General features: G+C 47.6%; 1 protein-coding gene across 2 annotated transcripts in view; it reads right to left on the bottom strand.

Moving 5' to 3' along the window:
• SORL1 (sortilin related receptor 1) overlaps positions 1 to 12,655 on the bottom strand; it is a 170,602-nt gene extending 157,947 nt beyond the window's left edge. The window contains exon 1 of one of the 2 annotated variants that reach the window (XM_037841759.1): positions 12,043 to 12,655. In XM_037841759.1, coding sequence (XP_037697687.1) covers positions 12,043 to 12,327 — 285 coding nt within the window. In that variant the 5' untranslated portion in view covers positions 12,328 to 12,655. The remainder of the gene's footprint in view (positions 1 to 12,042) is intronic. The other variant, XM_037841758.1, reaches the window with a different exon arrangement.
• Between the last annotated feature and the right edge of the window lie 5,957 nt (positions 12,656 to 18,612).

Raw genomic sequence — 18,612 nt, 5'->3', positions numbered from 1 at the left:
CTGCATCGTAAACAACAAACGGTGTCTCCGAGGTGCTGCAGGGCTCCACTGAGCTCCAGGTCAAGAAAATCCTGGAGCTGGAATAGCTGCCCAGAGGTCACCTGACACAGGGGTTCTCACCTGAGAGGCCCCACCCGGACCTGGTTTGGAATCCCGCAGCCCAGGCATCAGTATTTTATAAGACACACCTCAGGTGTCTCGAATGCAGCTTATCTGGGGAACGATGACTCTAGCCCAGCCCCCTGCCTCCTGGTAGGAGCTGGGACTCAGCAACAGTAGTTTGAAGAGACTCATGGTTTTTTTTTGTTTGTTTGTTTGTTTTTTGGGGGGTGTCTTTTGGTATTTGGGGTGGTTGTTAAAACTCTGTGACCTACTGATACATGCTACAGAGTGGATGAACCTCAGAAACATTATGTTGAGCGAAGGAAGCCAAATGCAAAGACTACATATCATATGATTCCATTTATATGAAATGTCCAGAAACTAGGTAAATCCACAGAAACGGAAAGCAGATCAACGGTTGTCAGGGGCTGGGGTAGGAGGGAATGGGGAGCAACTACTTAATGGGAAAGGGGTTTTTGGAGTGATGGAAATGTTTTGGAACTAGAGAGAGGTGGTGGATGCACAACTGTGAATGTACTAAATGCCACCAAATGTTCACTTTGGAATGGTTAATTTTATGTTACATGAATTTCATTTATTTACAACAACAACAACAAAAAACTCTCAGGCCTATAAAAAACATTTACTTCCCAAGTGCTGATCCCATACCTACAAGCTCCCACTGTTAAGAAGGGCTTCTTTCATCCCATCTCTATCCTACACTACTGCACGCTACCAAAATATGCAGTCACACAGGAGTCACACAGGAGTCACACAGGAGGCAGGCTGAGGACTGGGGCTCTGGCCAAAGCCATCCTTCAGCGCATTGGTGGCATCTGCGGCGCCTCAGTATCGGCGCGGGCCTCCTGGTCCCCAGCTGGAGGAATTGCCACAGGCTCGGGGCTAGTGTCTGCTTCCAGCTCAGGGAAAATCACTGCCACCCACCCCTTTACACACCTCTAGGTGTTTTTCAAACAAGTCTGAAACACAGCACATGATGTCTCTCAGTTCCCACCACCACCACCACCATGCCCTGGCCACCCAAAGAGGTTAAATGATTTGCCTCATATTATCCAGAGTGAGGGGAAGAAACTGCTGTCACCCCATCCCAAACTCCGGGTGGCTCTAAATGGAAGGAAAGATGTATGCATTTCCTTTGCTTGTCTTAGGAGGTACTGACAGCTCATGCACGTGCACGCTGATTACATCTGCACGGAGCCCTGTTAGGTGCCAGGCACCCTTTGTAGCTCTTTAATCATCTTTTACCTGTTCTAGGGCATAGAGCACTTCTTGGGAGAAACTGGTTTTGCAAATCTGAACCAAGAATAAGTTTATAATAAACTGACCAAATTCTGTACAGTCATTTAAGGCTTCTTTGGGGGAATGCAGATCCTAAATGGAGGGGTCACATATCATCTCCTTTCATTTCTTGTCCCATTGCTTTTTTCAAATTGGTCAAAGCCAAAGATCAGAATGTCCTCCAATGACCCACAGTTTGCAGTCCTCACTACTCACACACAGCTTCTTGCCAGAACACAGTTGAAGGAGACAAAGCAGTCTGGTTCACTTCTCTCCTTCCCTGGCAGTGAAATACAAAGAAGCATTTTTAAAATTCTAAAATGAAGTATAAAACAAATATCCTGTCCTTCAACCGCGCGGACAGAGGCAGCCGCTAAATCCTCTGAACTATACGATGGCCTGAGGAAACCAAAGGCAGGCTCTTGAGGTCCAAGAAGAACAAGGTTTTCTCAAATCGGCCATTTGCATGACCTAAATGCTACGTATACAAATCACCCTACAGTGTCCCCTTTCAAGATCGTGTCCTCACTATATTTAGTAGCCTCGTTATCCTCCCTGGACTCTGCCCCTGGGAAGGAAAGCTGAAATCTAGTTTATGTTCTCCCTGCAGAGAGCCCCTGTTCATGCATCTCAGCTCACTCATTTGACTTTGGGTTTGCTCAAGATGCTTTGCCTGCACAATTCATCAACTACTCTGCTGATAAACAGAAGCAGTAGTATCAAACTGCCCATTTTACAGATGAGGAAACAAAGGGCTGGAGAACTGACTTCTCTGAGCTGGAACTTCAATTCCAAGAATGACTTTGGACTAAAACCTTAGCATTTCACTATAATCTCGTCATTAAAGCCCTGAGCTCCCTAGAGATAAAAATCATGCCTTAAAATATTCAAAATTGATTGTGGTGATGATTGCACAACTATATGATGATACTATGAACAACTGATTATACATTTTGAAGGACTGTATGTTACGTGAATACATCTCAATAAAATTGCATTTTTTTTAAAAATCCTGCCTTTTCCTTTCTCTTTACCAAAAGGGTGATAATCATATTCTCACTGACTCACAGTATCAGTTCTGAGACTCATCTTTTCTGACTGATCCTTGGTAGGTAGAATCTGTTACCTTTTATGTCTGGCAGCCATTCCCTCCCGGTGAACCTGCTTTGTCACTTAGCAAATAGTATGCTTTGCTGTTCCAGGAGGCTTCCCTATGAAAAGGAACCTCTCTGTCATGAAAATAATCATCCCTTAATTCCTCACTTGGTAAGTAAGAAAGAGAGCAAAATATCAGGGCCAGAAAGAACATCAAGAACATCTACGCCAATTTCCGTATTTTGCAGATGAGGCAAGATCATGCAGGGATTTAGAGTGTTCCACACTGGTTTAAAAGGCAGGGCTCAGCACAGGGCACTTGGGCAGAATGCACAGAGTAACATCCCGTCCACAGGGCTAACTGGTTGCTGAGCCCACCCTAAACCAGAGGGTCAACCTATGTACCCAAAGCCATCTCTATGAGCCCTTTAGGACCCTCACCCCCACCCCACCACACTCCCTGACCCTCCTGTTTGGCTCTGCAGCTTCACCATAAATAGCCCCTCATCTTGGTCATTCTATAAATATTTATTGAGCACTTACTATATACCAGACACAATGGTAGGTGTTAGGAAAAGAGCAGGCAGGCCTAAATCCTGCCTCATGGTCCTTAAAGTAGTAGGAGAAACAAATATTAAACAACTAATTCCACAAATAATTATTAAATTACAGTTATTTAACAAAGGACATTCCTCAAGGGGGGAGAGAATAAGCTTCACTGAAGACATCACCTTTATCCAGATACCAGAAGGATGGGAAAACAGGGTGGGGAAGTGGGGCAGATGAGAGAGAAGCAAGCCTGGGGAAGAGAATAGCAAAGGCAGGGAATGGGAAGGGGTTTGGAGCATCTGAAAAGTTAAGAGAAAATCAGTGTGACCAGAATACAGAGAACCAAAGGGAGGTTAGAATTCCATGAGATTTTTGAGGAGGGAAAAAAAAAAAGTTCTTCAGAGCAAAAAGGCTGTGGACCCCTGCCCAAAAACAAGGCTTTCACTGTATTATTTGCGGGAGGCAAATGGGCCACCGTAGATGTGAAAAAAGTCAGAAGGTTTGGGTCTGAGTCTTGGTTTCTGCAATTTCCGAGCTGGGTGCTTTGGGGTTAGTCACTTTACCTCTCTGAGCCTTAGGAAAAATTCTTTTCTTCCCAATGTTACAGGACTATTGTTAAGAACCAAATGAGATATTGCACATAAATACATGTCATAAACTTCAAGATGCTAAAATATTATTACCAAATATGTTCTCCACCAAGATAAGCCATTCTTCACAAAATGGCACCACATAAAAAATTAACATTAGCATCATCATCAAGGCTGGGGCACAGAGGCCTAGGCACAAGCAACGACAGGGACAAAATGACAAGACGTGTGAGCCAAGCTGAGAACTGGCAGAGAAGCCCGGCTCCGGGGGAGTCTACCCCTCACCCCGCAGCTGAGCTCAGACACATGGGGGAAACTCAATCTCTGCCCCTCAAGGCTCCAGTGGGGAGGGAATACCATTTGCTAGCACTTCCCTCCCCGCCAAGGAAATGTATTTAAATCCTGCAACCCAAAACCCAAGCCTCAAGGCCTTCTGGGTGCCTCCTTGACCTCACTGAGGGAAAAGCTCTAATAAGGCTAGTGGAGAGAGAGGGAAAGCAAGGCGACCCCAAAAGAGTGGCAAATTTCTCAGTACTGCAAGATGCTCCCTGAGCTGCCAGGGGGTCAAGGCCCCAGGCGGAAGCCCCGAGACCCACCCCGTGAAGGCTGAACTCCCCTAACTTTGCTTCCAGAGCCCTAACACCTCTAACCAACCCTCCTCCACATCCAACCACTCTTTAATTTTTCTCCTCTGTGGATTCAACGACTCGGCCTCGTTTCTGGGGTAACCCAGCATTACCACCATCAGCAACACATCTTGACAGATTCAGCAAACCGAGGGCACGGTTAACTGCATGATTTTTTTTTTCTTTTACTACACAGTGAGAGAATTGCAGGGAACTAAATATACACAGATGAGGGAAGTCATAAGTACACGGTTTCATGTTGCTCAATTAATCGGGCACAGGTTTATAACATTCAATCTCCCACACACTCCCAGTTTCTCAGGCTGCTCGCCAGCTCCCTGGCATCCTGACTCCCTCCTTCCAAGGCCCCCACAGGGAACGGTCTCCCAGGCATCCCCTGAGCTGACAGAGAAGCAGGGTCCTTTACACTCTGGGCCACGGGCCCCACAGCTCCGGGCAAACCCCTCATCTCACAGGCTCCCACCTGTCTCCCTAGACACAGGCCCTGATCCAGCCTCTCAGATCATCCAAGCTTTGCCCACAGCACAGAGGTTTCCCAAGAGTTAAAAATCTCATCACAACACTATTCCTTCATCTCCTCAGCCCACCAAAGGAAGACAGAGCCCACCCTCCATTTACACCGACATATTAAAATCCATTTCAGGACTCACATTTATTTCATCGTAACAATCTCCCTAGCCACATTCCCCTCAAAGTCCCCCCTTCAATCCCCAGTTATTGGGGGTAAGAAGGTGTCAACTCCACAGGCTAATCTCTTTTCTAAACAATAGAGGCAATATCAGTTACCTTCATCTAAAATCATAAATAGAAACAAACAGAAAACAAACAGTTCATTGGCTCCAACAGGGCACCAAACACATTTATATGCATTCATCTTTTTATTGCCCTCGTGTGCCACTCAGATTTGGGATATAATCACATCAGCCTGCCTTTCTGAGACGTCATAGCTGTGTTTTTAATCTAATTCTGGGGGCTGGAGATAAATCATTGTGAAGGGTCCCAATTTCCCAGGCCAAAAGCCTGCAGCAGCAGCCACTGCAATGGCATGCTACATTAAAGAGCCAGCTAGCAGGGTGGGGAAAAGACCACATGCCTGTATTGTTTGTCTTCATGCCAGCCTGAAGGGTTGAAGGGATAAAAGACAGACCCGGCAATATCGAGGTAAGTCAACAAGAGCACAGGAAGCAAAGGGCAGGGGTGGGGAGATGGCCCCACAGTTAAGGCACTGTTTACATCTTTCATTGCTAAACCAAATGTGCGGGACTTGCACAAACTTCAGCAAAGCCAGGGTACAAGAGGACTGTTTGTGCAAGGCCAGATCAGAAGTGAAGGCACAGGGTTTGGTTAGCTAGCCCTCGGGAATGTCTCCGTCATCCGGGTTGTTAATGGAAGGAGGCAACTGTCCAGAACATTCCCTGAAAAAGGAGTCTGGGAGGAACATACTCGACCTCCAGGGTCCCCTGAGAATTTCCTACCTAGGAAAGAAAGGCCATTGGCCCCACATTCAACTTGGCACTTAGCAGCCACCTACAGCCCTCAACTCTGGCTCTTGCGAGATCTCTCTTCCTCCTGTTCGTGATGGAACAAATGGTTGCTTCACCACTAGAAAAAGGAGGCCTGGTAAAGCTGTGCTGTCTAATCCAGTAGCCACACCCACATGTGGCTACTCAAACTTTAATTAAAACTAAATGAAAGAACATTCAGTTCTTTAGTCACACTAGCCACATTTCAAGAGCTCAATGGCCACAAATGGCCAGTGGCTATTGTACTGAGCAGTGCAGTTTCAGAGCACTTCCAATATGCCAACAAGTTCTATTGGCCAGCGCTCTATTAGAGGATCATCACGAGGCCGGGAAGGTAGGATCTTCCAGCTCTCGGCTAACGATATGGTCATGGTTGTCACCAAGATTGTGACAATTACCCAGTGGATAATCGAATGCTGTAATTATCTTTAACTCACTGCTGTGGACGTGATGGTTACGAAGTTCTGTTCTTATGGAACCTACCCCACAATGTACCAAGTATTCCTCACGTCTCACCACGACGTAGGTTGAAGCCCTGAAAGACACCCCTCCACCAGCAGCCCACCCTGCCTTGCCTGGTTTTTAGCTCCATCAGCCACATCAATGCTCGAAGACTGCCCGCACCACTTCTTCGAAGGCCCAAGGTTCGTAGGTCGATAAACCAATAAATTAGGTCGAAATTAACTGTGGCTCATTTTAAACCGAGGGAAATTGATTTTTTGCATCTACGTGGCTGGACTGAATATGCCATCTGCCAATGGATTCTGGTGGACCTAGCAAATGCATAGGAAGGTCCTGTGCGTATCAGCATGGCAATATCCCCCTGCCCCCACCACGGCCCAGACCAAATATCCAAACCAAATCTAAATCTAAATAAATGGAGGAGAGGTCAGTGTGTGCGTGCGCGTGTGTGTGCGCGCGCGCTTATTTCTATGCGGTCACCTCTCAATTATCTGCAACTGAATTATTGTCAAGAATTATTGCCCAAACTCCAAACTGGCTTTCCCCAAGCACATTTCTGCCAGCCATTTCCCATATCAGCTGGTTTCTGCTGGGAGACTGCAATTTCATTTTAATACTGGCCTAAGCAAAATTTAATTACAAAGGTAAATTGACACTTACAAAAAGAGACTAGATAAATACACAGAGATGGAAAATTCATATTTTTTTTTTTTTTGGATTACCTGCCCCTGTGTCCCTCCATTCCACCAGAGGGTAAAAGGCCAGCTCTATCCCTCCCTGCCCTGGGATTAAACAATGACACCAAAAAAGATGGCTAAAGGAGAACAGGACACCATCTGACAATGAAACATCCTGGCAACACACACGCCTGCTGCTTTGGGATGGTAGCTGCTCTTAGGATCTGCCTCCTGGATCCCAGGTCTCAAAGCAATTTATGAAAGACACCGTTAACTTCATTTTACAGAATATAAAGAAAACATTCTTGGAAGGAATACGAGTTAAAGCCAAGATCCATGATCTCTCTATTCTGACTTTCTGGCAAACCTGGGCTCTACGCCTCTAGAAAACTGCCCTCCAGCATCTATCCGTGTTAGAAGAGAGCTATATAATGCTGCTTTCCTGACCCACAGGAGCCCTCAAAGTGAAACCAGAGTGGGTTTTCCTTCCCCCAACCCTGGGAAAGAGTAACAAAGCAATCTATTTTATACCATGACACTTCAGAGTCATAACACTGTATGGAAATTTGGTATAAGAGCTGGAGTTAACCTCATTATTCATGATATCAGGGGCTACAGATAACAAAAAGCCAAGTTTCAAATTTTATGGACATGTATGTTTCATAGGCATAGAATATTTCTAGGAGGACATATAAAAAACTGCTGACACCGGTTGCCAACAGAGAAGGGGTATTGGGTAAATGGGGGAGGAAATTTACGTGTCACTCCAGAGTCTTTTGTACAAATTTTGCTTCATAGACGTGTATTACCTACCAAACTGGATGTCATTTCCTTTCATCCCTTCATGTTCAGCTCTTCACTTCTCTCAGTCTCCTTCCCTCCCATTCCTTCCGCCTCTCAAAACCTCCACCCTCCACCCTCCAAGATCTGCAAGCTATTAATGAACCAAACAGTGATCAGAGGCTGAGCATGGAACCACTTGCAATAAAAAGAGATGCCAAGTGGAACCAGGAGGAATTTTTCAAGGCACATCCCTTAACAAGCCAATGCCAAGCAACTCTGCACCTTCATAGAAGCCAACTTGAAACAGCAAATGCTTTGCCCCTTGGCCTTCTTCTTTTGGAAGAATACAGGTCAAACAGCCAAACTTCACAATCAGCCAGCCAATTCTTCTCCAAGCAAGTATATCATCTACTCAAAGGAGATCTAGAGCTCAACAACATTCCACCCCAAAGGAGGCCCTTTGTCCCCAGGGCCTGTGCTATAACAGACACTTTATTTTCAGTCTCAAATCAGGACACTGAATACTCCCCGTCCTCTAAGATGCACAAAATATGAACAGAGAGTTTGTAGTTTGTTGGAAGGAAAAGAAACCTGTAAACCCTATGAGGCTATGCACTTCATTCCAAAGGATTTTTTCCCGACAGCAATACCATTCACACAAACCAGTATGATAGCCCTACAAGGCAGGATTCTTTACAACAGAATCCCAGCTCCCTCTTCAACATCACTCCCAGGAGAGCACAGGAAAATCAGGGCTCCTCACCACCCAGGGAGCTCATTCTCACAAACCATTCGTGGGTTCACCACAGTCCCCTTATAAATACTTTTTATATAATTTTAACGTTCATCCTACCCTCCAGGTCTCTCCTACAAATATTCATTAAGGGCCTACCAGTGCCAGGGAAATACAGGGAGAAAGATTTGATCCATGCCCTCAGAGAGCAAATAGAGAGGTTAGATAGTTAAACAGGCAATTATATAACAGAGGGCAATAAGTGCCGTGAGCCCAGCTCAAAAGAACTCTTCCCCTGCGGGGTCTAAGAATACAAGGAGGTAACCTCAGAGTTGGACATTGAAGAGTGGAACAGGGTTTTTCCAGGACAGGACAGGAGTCGGGTGAGACTGTTTCAGGCAGAGGGAAAAAGCAAATGTGATGGTACCAAGGCATGGACCCCACATGCAATCAGGAAGAAAATCAGTGTGACTAGTATTATGTAATCCCTCTTCTTGGACTTGGCCTTCTTCAGAAGGGACTCGACTTTCAAACTTTGAACTTGGACAGAAAAGTCCTAATATCTGATGTCAAATTACTTTCACCAAGATGACCATATTTTGTTATTACAAACATGCCTCTAAGTAATCTTGGCAGAAACCAGTCTTTCATTTGCGAATCCGAGGATGAAGAGGGTCCTAACAACCAAGCATAGGTTAGCAGAGCAGGGAAAAGTATGGGCTCAGCCTACAATACACAGGCTACCTCTTTCGCAGGTGCAGGTAACTCCCTGCCTTCCTCCTGCCCCCAAAGCTGGTGGCCTTAAAATAGCCTCCAGAGCTGCTTGGTTCAGACAGCTCTGCTTCCAGCTCTAATCGGCACTGTCAGGCATCCTCTTAGCCTCCCTCAGAGGTCAGAGGGCAAGAAGCTGCAGAGTATCTGAGCCCTGAGACACTTCCCCCCACCATCACACCACCTTCCCAAGGCCCTCCCCTATCATCTGGCCCACTAATAAACCACTGTCGAGCTGTGGCTGGCTTGTTGTGGCTGTGCGCATCGGTTCCTGCCTGCTCCGTTTACATGCCTGTATCTGCATCTGCTTTATCTCCTCCTTAAATTGTAAGTTTTCTGAAAGCAGGAATGAAATCGTATCTCACCTCCTCTCTGCACCCCGACTTCTGTACAGAACCACACTCAATTCAAGCAATTTTCTAGATAAACACTGCAATCTTTAGGTTTCAAAGTTAAAAAGGAGGAGGTAGTATAAAGCAGAGTTTGGCTTCGCGCTAGAAGTTGAATGGCCATAAAAATAAAAGACCACATCCTAACACCTTTGAGAATGAAGAGGGTGCTTTTCATAACCAGCAGAAACAACTTATAAACCAGGTCTGTCCCAGGGGGCAGAGGCAAATGGTCACCCCAGCTAGAAAGGTCACTCCAAACAGATGTGACTTAGTCCAGTGCTTCAAGAGGGGTGCCCCAAGCCCCTTCAGTCTCTGATTCCTGTGCTTGCAGCTGGAAGGGTCTGCACCAGATAGAGCCTGTGACAGAAAGGCCAGTACCAGGAAGTTCTTCCTTCTATCTAACTCAAATCCTTACACATCCAAATCAACCCCTCTTTTTATTAACCTCAGGGCAATAGAGAACAATGGCTTAGGAAGGCAGTCACAAAGGAGAAAAAAGCTGTCCTGCATCCTCTCCCTTAGGAAGGAATCCCTCCTGAGAAAGGAGTCAGGCTGTTACTTCTCCATCCTTCCACTGAACCAAACTCAGTCCGGCTGGCCCAGAAAGGTAAAAGCTGAGGTTTTTGGAGTCGCTCCCAATGAGAACAGAGCTCATCTTGAACTTGCCTCAAACCCCAGGAGCTTGCACAGACCACACTCAGGGAAGAAGTGGCACCTGTGTGCCAATCCTATACCAGCAGGGGACCTGAGCCCTAGGACGCCCTGTCTCCCACCCCTCCCCATTCCCAGCCCTCAGAAAGCTGATTCAAGCCTGCAGCAGAGCTGGGCTGACCGGGAAGACTCCACGAACAAGGGATTCTCTCTTCCTCCCTCCCCACCCTCCACAAGCCTGATGCTGGCGAGTCCCGTTGAGAGCAAGGACCTTGCTGACTTCTTTTCAACAATACAAAAAAGAAGTTTCAGATAGGCGTGGGGGGTGGGGGGACAAGGAGCTGGGCAGAGGGACACACAGCCGGCTCCAGCAATCCGTGCCCACAGCACACACTCTCCCCCAGGGGCTAAAGGTGGATGAAAATCAAATACTCCCACCCCCTCACCTCTATCACCACCCCTTTTAGCCAGATACATTCCATTTTAGAAAGGAGATCTTTAAGGAGCCTTGTATAAAAACAGGGTCACTATCTGATCACTCAAAGGTCACCGAGACTTCAGAGAGGATGCAGACAAAAAATGAAAAAACAGGCAACCCTGACAGTGTGACCTTGGGATTGTCACTTCCCCTTTCCCAGCTTCAATCTCTTCAACAAAATGACACAATAGGGTGGGGTGGTTTATAAGGATCTTCCTGGTTCCAAGATTTTAACCTCTGATTCTACATGTTCGTGAAGAAATGGCTAAGGCAAAAACCAGTAAAGAGAAGCAGAACTCAGCCAACCCTTTAATTTCTACTTAAAAAGGGGGCAATTTGGAGCAAACGTGCATACTGACCACCTCCTCCAGTCCCAGCTTTTCTCCCCCACCGACCTTCTAGTTTTGCTGATGTCAAACTTAACTGCAGAACCGGGAGTCTCCTAAGGCAATAAAACGGCCAAATTAATTTTGCCAATGCTGATACTAACCTACAGACTCGGTTCCACAATTTCTAGCACTAAGACTGGCCATAAAAGTGAAATTAATGTTACTTATGATCTAATAAACCCATTGCCTGGATAGAAATAAATCGCATATTGAATCATAACCACCACCAACCCCCTCCAAATCTCGCAGTGTTTTCAAATCCCCAAGTGCCATGGGGTATATTTCTGTACAGAATAGTCAATACCTTGAAAGGTGGGGGGAGAAATAGGTCGACTCTAGTGCCCTCCCATCCCCACAAAATTCAGCTCTCACACACACACACACACACACACACACATACATACACACACACACCTCTTGCTTTTGCTACGCCAAGACAGTAGACATGCTTTTAGGTTTGCCCACCTTTATTGTGGTTGAAAATGCTAAGTGGGAAACCCCCTCCTCTGTGTAAGTGGACTGCAACTGCAGGGCGCTCGCTTTCACTGCCAACTGATGATATACTAAAGAAAGCCTGTTTTTTATCTAGAGGTAAAACGAAGCTGCACCCCTCTTATACCTGCCGGAAACTACAAGGGTCTGCACGCACCCTGGGGAAATATGCACTGCATCCCGCGAGTTACCTGGAATGTTTGCTAAAAACCGTCAGGAAGAAGGCAAGATTAATGTAATTCAAGTGCTGACGGTTGTACTTATGCAGGGGGTGGGGGGGAACAAATGCAAGCCGGGAAGTCCCCAGTGGTGCCTGCACCTGGGAGACGACTGCAAAGGATGGATGCAGGAGAGAGGAAGTGCAGGGTGAGGAAAGAGCTAGAGGAAGGAGGGTTGCAAAACTGCTCACCTGTCCGTACACCTTGATGGGCTCGGGCTGCTGGGGAGCGCTCCGTCTCCTCCGGAGCGGCTTCTCGTCCGCCCCGCTCGCCCCGCGGGCATCCCCGCGCGCCCAAAGCCGCAGCCCGCGCGGGTCTCCCTGCACCACGAGGAAGCCCCGATCCTGGGGCAAGGGCGCGCTGCCGCCGTGCAGTGTCTGCGTCCAGACCTCGCCGAGAGCCCAGGGCGGCAGGAGCGCGACCAGGGTGAAGAGGAAAGGGAGTCGCGACTCCCTCCTGCTGCTCCCTGTCGCCATGTTCGGGCGAACGCTACTGCAGGTGGCGCCGCCGCCAGGAGAGAATGTGCAGCGCGAGGCCGGGAGGCGGGCTGGGCCTGGGCGCGCGCGCCGCTCTCTGGGCTCCAGGCCGCCGCGCTGCTCGGGGCCGCTCGCTGCGCCCGCCGCCGCCGCTGCCGCCGCCGGGTCCCGCTTGGCGCTCTGCGCGGCGCCGTCACGTGGGACTTTCTCCGCTCGGCAGCCCGGCCCCTCCCCAGCCGAGGGATGGGGAAGTCAAGGCAGCGAGCGCCGTCAAGGGTGCGTCCCGTTCCCGGCCCGCGCACCTCGTCGATCAGCCTGCTGGAATTAAGAGTTGTGAGGGGCGCGTTCGTTTTCCCCGGAGTTTGTTGCCTCCTAGGCAGGGTCGTGTCGAGGTCGCCCTATGCCGTAGCCAGGGTATTTTTTCCGGCTGCAAGGCCCCCCTGTCCTCTCCACCTCTAAAGGAGAAGCCGAAAAGAAATTACCTCCGGGCACACAATGGGCAAATTAGAGTCCAGATGAACACGCTCCACGGTGGCACTCACGTAGCTTCCGTTACTCTGGGCACCCAAACGTATTTGAATAGTGGACACAACCAAAACCTCCCCTTGACCAACCTACACTGTCTTCACCCCAAGTGCAAAGTAAACATACTCCTTGCACAGAGGCAGTAAAAGCGAGGGCAAACCTGAGTGGAAATTTGCCGCACCTGGACCAATCATACAGGTATACAGTGTCTACTTGCACAATGGATACCTGTGCCTGACCCAGGGTCCCAAGACAGTGGCTTGCTGGTGACCCCTCCAAAGTGGCCGGATACCGAGCTGCCCTACCCTCAGCAATATAATGGAACCAGTCACCAGTCCTTTCAGCCAGTACTGGTGTAAAGCTTGCCTCTGGTGGCAGGAGGGGACAGACACGAAAGACTTCAAAGCTGGCGAGCAGGGACACACTTTATATTAACCCTAAATTCAGCCTGAAGACGCAGATTAGCTTTAAACTACACGGAGATAAAACTTCTGCTGTTGGAACCACTGATGCGTACTCAGGGCAAATATTTTTTCAGGTTTCTGGGCGCACCCAAGACCTATTTATTGCAGCCTCCTCCTCCATTTCATTTTATTTTTCACTGCACTCTGGACTCAGATCCTGCTTTTCCTAAGACTGAAAACAGAAGGAGCAAGACTGAAGGAGACTACTTCTTGGTTTAGAGAGAGGAGGGGAGCTCAGTTCAATTCCCTGGAATTGCTCCTTGGTCCTCAACAAGCCACAGTAGCTTGATTCCTGCTCCAGCTCACTCTAGCACTTACCAGTTAGCAGAGATCCCTTCCCCTACCCAGGGCCACCTACAACCTGCCAAAGGAGGAACCAGACAGCCTTTCCTCACCTCCCTAAATCCAGCATTCCTCCACCCTACCCCACGCCATGCCAGACTTGCTGGGGGCCTTGGCCTCAGGCTCTTCGCAGAGTATCTGAGACTTCTCCAAACCATTTAGTCCCCAAGAGAAAATGAAGGGAGTCAGAACACCCTATAGGTGATTTAATTGTTGTTGTTTTTGTTATCAACATTTATTTAATGGGAATCTTCTCTATAAGAAGAGCAAATGTCAGAGTTCCAATAGAAAACACATACGCATCCCCTAAATGTGGGTTTGAAGATAGGGGGCCCCTTTCCCATGCAAACCCCCAGTTTGAGATGCCAATGGCCATTCGTATGGAAGGACTGGCTGGGCAGGGTTAGCTATTTATTGATATTTGTTTTATTTATTTTTATTTGCAACTCAGATGTTGGGAACCAGGCAAGAATGCTCAAACATGGTTAATTTACTCCTTGAAAGCCCTCCTCTGTAATCATTATCTACCTTCTAAGCCATCCTCAAGTGGAAAATCCACAAACCCAGAGGTGGTGTATGCCTCATAAGCACAGAGCACCCTGGAAAGCTCACTGAATTTTGTGTCAGGAGACCCACTTTGTAGTCCTGGGGACTTGGCCAAATAACTTCCCTGAGCTTCAGTTTTCTCATCTGTAAAATGAGGATCTTAATCCATGCATCTGTTAAAGGGGTATCAGAGGAGATAATGGATATAAAATAACTGTGCAAACTGTGAGGACCCCAGATAGCAGTATTGTAAGCAGGTGGCAGTGTAGTCACCAGCTCCACTCCTGGCTTTGCCACCAAGTCACTAGGCACTGTTCCATAAATTAAATCGGCCACCTGCATTGAGCATTGCCAGGAGGGACCCCTTTCTGATAAAGAATTTTCCAGAAGACAAAAACAGTTGACCTGCAGGGACTTCCCAAGAAAATGGAAAACACCCTACAGAACTGCAGATAAGCAACACCTGGTGATAAACGAGTTTCAGTCCAGTAGAGAGAGCTCATCATAATGGACAATCATACCATGCTAATCAATGCATATCTGCTCCCCACTCTGTAAGACCGCCACCCCCAGCCATGTAAAATGGAAGCTTAACATCAGCCAATCAATAAATTTCCTCACTTGCTTCTGGGTTGGCCCTATATAAGCCCCCCTTTCCACCCCCTTGGCGGAACTCCCTTCTACTTTCTGAATTGGATGCTACCCAATACATGAACCGCTCAAACAAGTTGTGAGATCCTGAAGTGCATGGAAAGTTTTTCTTGTGATAGTATTTTTGTCCTGATCATCTCTACTTTCTGGGCCTTGGTTTCTTAAGCAGCAGCCGTGATCACTGTCCACCCCCTCTGGGACCCCCACCAGGGCATGGGATTGGCAAGACAGAGTGCTCAGGAAGGAGCAGCCACAGGGAAGCTCACCCAGGACAGGGTCGGAGCTGAATTGTGCAATGTGTTCAGTATTTCAAAACCAGCTCTGGGCTGTAAACAAGCCACCTCTTCCTCCACCCCTCCAAAATAACATCAAAGCCTGAGTGGCGGGAGAGTGCAGGGACTGTAGATAGAAGGAAGACAGTACCCCCCTCTCCTTCACCCCAACTTGCATGGCCTTGCCCTTAATTCTGCCCACCATCACGATGAAAGTCAACATGTCTAGTATTTTAATAACAGACTCATTGTGTATAAAAACATCTGGAGCCTCTGGCCAGACTTTAAACTGCCCCCTTTGTCCTGCTGCCCATCCTAGACCATCCTGGGCTGGGGCTGGAAATGAGGCTAGAGAAAACCACTAAGAGGTCCCAGAGTCCCACATTTTTAACCAGATGGAGTCAGGTTTAAAATAGCCACACGGACAGCCATGAAGAAAACAGGGTAAAATATCCCCAAAGCCTATCTCGACTTCTTTGCTTTCCTCTCTCACACCTTGGGGCCTTCCCATGGACTGAGATCTGTCTGTTCACCCTCCTTCCAGGCCTGTGGCCTGGTTTCAGCTCCTAGGTGAGGCTGCACCCCTCCTTCTAAGTCCCCCATAGCCTTCCAGAACTCCTCCCTTGTAGAGTGTTGATTAACTCCATCTTCCTGTTGAACGCCACCCCAAGCAGCAGGAGGGCAAACTCAGGTCCATCTTTTCCATGCTTAGATCCCAGTGCCCAGCACAATCCTGGCACATCGTACGTGCTCAGTATACTTAGAGAATGTGGTCTAAACTGTACATAGGGAAGAGGTGGCATCCCTCCCTAGTGCCCTGGTGATGAGGGTTAGGCAGTGGTTAAGGGGTCAGTGTAGCTGGATCTCAGATCTTTTCTTACTACCCCCGGCCTGCATCACTTCTTTCTCCCAAAGCCAGTCTCCTCAGTTCACAAATCAGCCCCTGAGTCCCTGAAGCCGAAAAGAAACCCTCTTGCGGTGGTGAACTTCAGTCCCTCTCCCATATACTTAGACCACATAACTACCATTTACCTCACCAGTTAAGAAAGATAGAAATACCCACCCACTGCCGCCCCCAAAGAACTAACTCTTTCTCCTGCTGTTGCCAAAAATTCCTCTAGTTGAGACAAAGTCTGAGATAATTGGTGAGGTTTAAGGGACAGATGCACCCAGAACATAGAATAAGTAACTCTTGAAAAAATTAAATTCAAAGAGGAAGTTCTAGAAATAACAGTAACTTACTTTGGCATAACAGTGACTTACATTTGCATAGCATTATAACAGCATTATCTTATTTCTTTTCATAGCAACCCTTTGAAGTTGGCTAATGCAGGTATTATTGCTATCCCCATTTTACAGATTGTGAGAACTGAGGCTCAGAAAGGAAGATTATCTAACTTGTCCAAAGTCACACAGTAAAGCATAGATTCAGACTTCCTCTGACATTTTCTGTCACACCTGATACCTCCCTTAGGAAGAGAGGGGAAGACCTGGTATTTCAAGTCCTGGATGGGGTGGGGACAGAAAGGAGAAGAGAGAGTCCTCAGCCACTTCTCAACCCCCCTGCTTTAACCCTCTGTAAACCAACACAGTCGCTCCAGGGACCCAGTCGAGGTGATACTGAATTTGTCTTTCTCTCTCCTTGGGCCACCGATTGGACCAAGTGGGGAGTAGCGTTACTGTTACCGAGTTCACAAGTCAAATCCTGTTCTTATAATTTTCTGGAAGATAATCTGTATTGAGGTATTTGATTTCAAATGTGGTACAGTTAGAGGCTGATCTTAACCTTTTGGTTCCACGTGCTTACACTGGAACTTGCCTGGATCTCTTAGAAACTCAGCGCCTTCAGCTTGGGTAGCAAGAAAGTACGTGAAGCAAAAATTCAGTGAAGCTATTGTGATGTAGACACAGGGACAGACCTCCTGAAAGTGAAGACCATGGTTTGCTGGGAAATTATCTCCTTCCCAATGAGCATAGGAGAATAGGATTGCCGCTCTAGGGTTTGGAATGAATGGGAGGGGGTGTGGCTGAGCCCAGGGAGGAACTTAAGCTGCAGGTTCTTTGAAAACCCCTGAATAATTACATATCAAAGGCTTATATAGTCTTTCTTTTGGGCCATCGCAATGTATTAACTGAGTGAGCTAGGCTCTCTCCACCTAAGTGGCCCTGGACTCGACTCAATTTAAGTATGTGATGCTTTATTTCAACAGATGTCCCTGCACTCAGAGCCCTGAGAAAATAGACACGCTGGCTCGCTTTTTGGCCCTCCTCTCCCTGACACAAACCCCAAACCCCTCCTTCCATTCTCTTGCACCTGCCAAAACGGAGATAAGAGGATCCCCACTTTGTCCATTGCTTCCTCTTCAACTAAAAGGCCACTCCCCAGATTTTCCTCAACCACCCCAGAAGCCTCCCCCAGACCTTCATCTATGCCTCTCTATTGATCACGTTCTGCCTTTCATTATACTAGCTATTTTGTCACTTGCCTCATTTTTTAAATTGTAAGCTCTTGGAGGCCAGGAAGTTGTAATTATGTCTTTGGACCTATTCCTCCGTCTTGCAGTCTTGCACTTAATAAGGTGGCTCTTGGATCCTGCTGAATTGAAATCAACAGTCTGGTTTACACCACCCCATTCCCCGCAACTCACATCCTTTGGCAGTTGGTGCTGTAAGGAATAACAGTTCTGCATTAGCATTCTCAGGAAACTGAAGCTGGAATCCTAGTGTCCATAGTTAAGGGTCCTGTCGGCCCCAGGTGGGTCAGCCTGGCCAAGAAGCGAGTTCTTCTGCAGCAACATATTTTCATGTATTACCTAGTCATTACTGACCACAAGTCTCTGGAAAACATGCAGGTAGGACCTTCAAGGCCTCTGAATAATGGGAAGATGGATAAACACCCAAATAGCAGAAACACATGAATACAGAAAGAGTTCTGCCTTGAAAAGGAAGATGATTGATGGCTTTGGGGAGAGTCACGCAGAGACCAAAACCTTTTGAGCAGTGATTTCAACTGTGCATATTGGAGATGGGGAAGGCATAAACCCTCTGTCCTGGAGGAAGCAGGAAACTATTTTCTGCATCTCAAGAGAATGAAGAAAGTCTTCAAGGTAGGAGTGAGGAGGGAAGACAGGATGTGGGACTGTGCAGTTAGGGTGGCACCCACCGCAGGAAGCAGGGAAGGCAAAGAGCAAGGGAACCCAAGGGGGCTGCATGGAGAACCACAACTTGGGTGGATCACCCTGTCTAATTCATTTTGGCATCACTGCGGCGTTGGACCAATGATTTGCTGATGCTGGACACTCAGGTTATCCTGAGAAGTGCTGCTTTGACCAGCCACTTCCCTAGGATGTCAGCAGGCACCTTGCGTTGCCACTTTCATCCATCCCTGCTGCAGCACCCGGTGGCTCATGTTTATCGTGCACATAATCTTTCACAGGGCACTACAGATCATACCTCCTGCTGTCTGCCATCTCTAATTCCACCAC

This window comes from Choloepus didactylus, chromosome 6 (assembly GCF_015220235.1).
Source record: "Choloepus didactylus isolate mChoDid1 chromosome 6, mChoDid1.pri, whole genome shotgun sequence".
NCBI lineage: Eukaryota > Metazoa > Chordata > Mammalia > Pilosa > Megalonychidae > Choloepus > Choloepus didactylus.
Note: the sequence above shows the minus strand (reverse complement) of the source record. Positions and strands in the feature narration are given on the sequence as shown.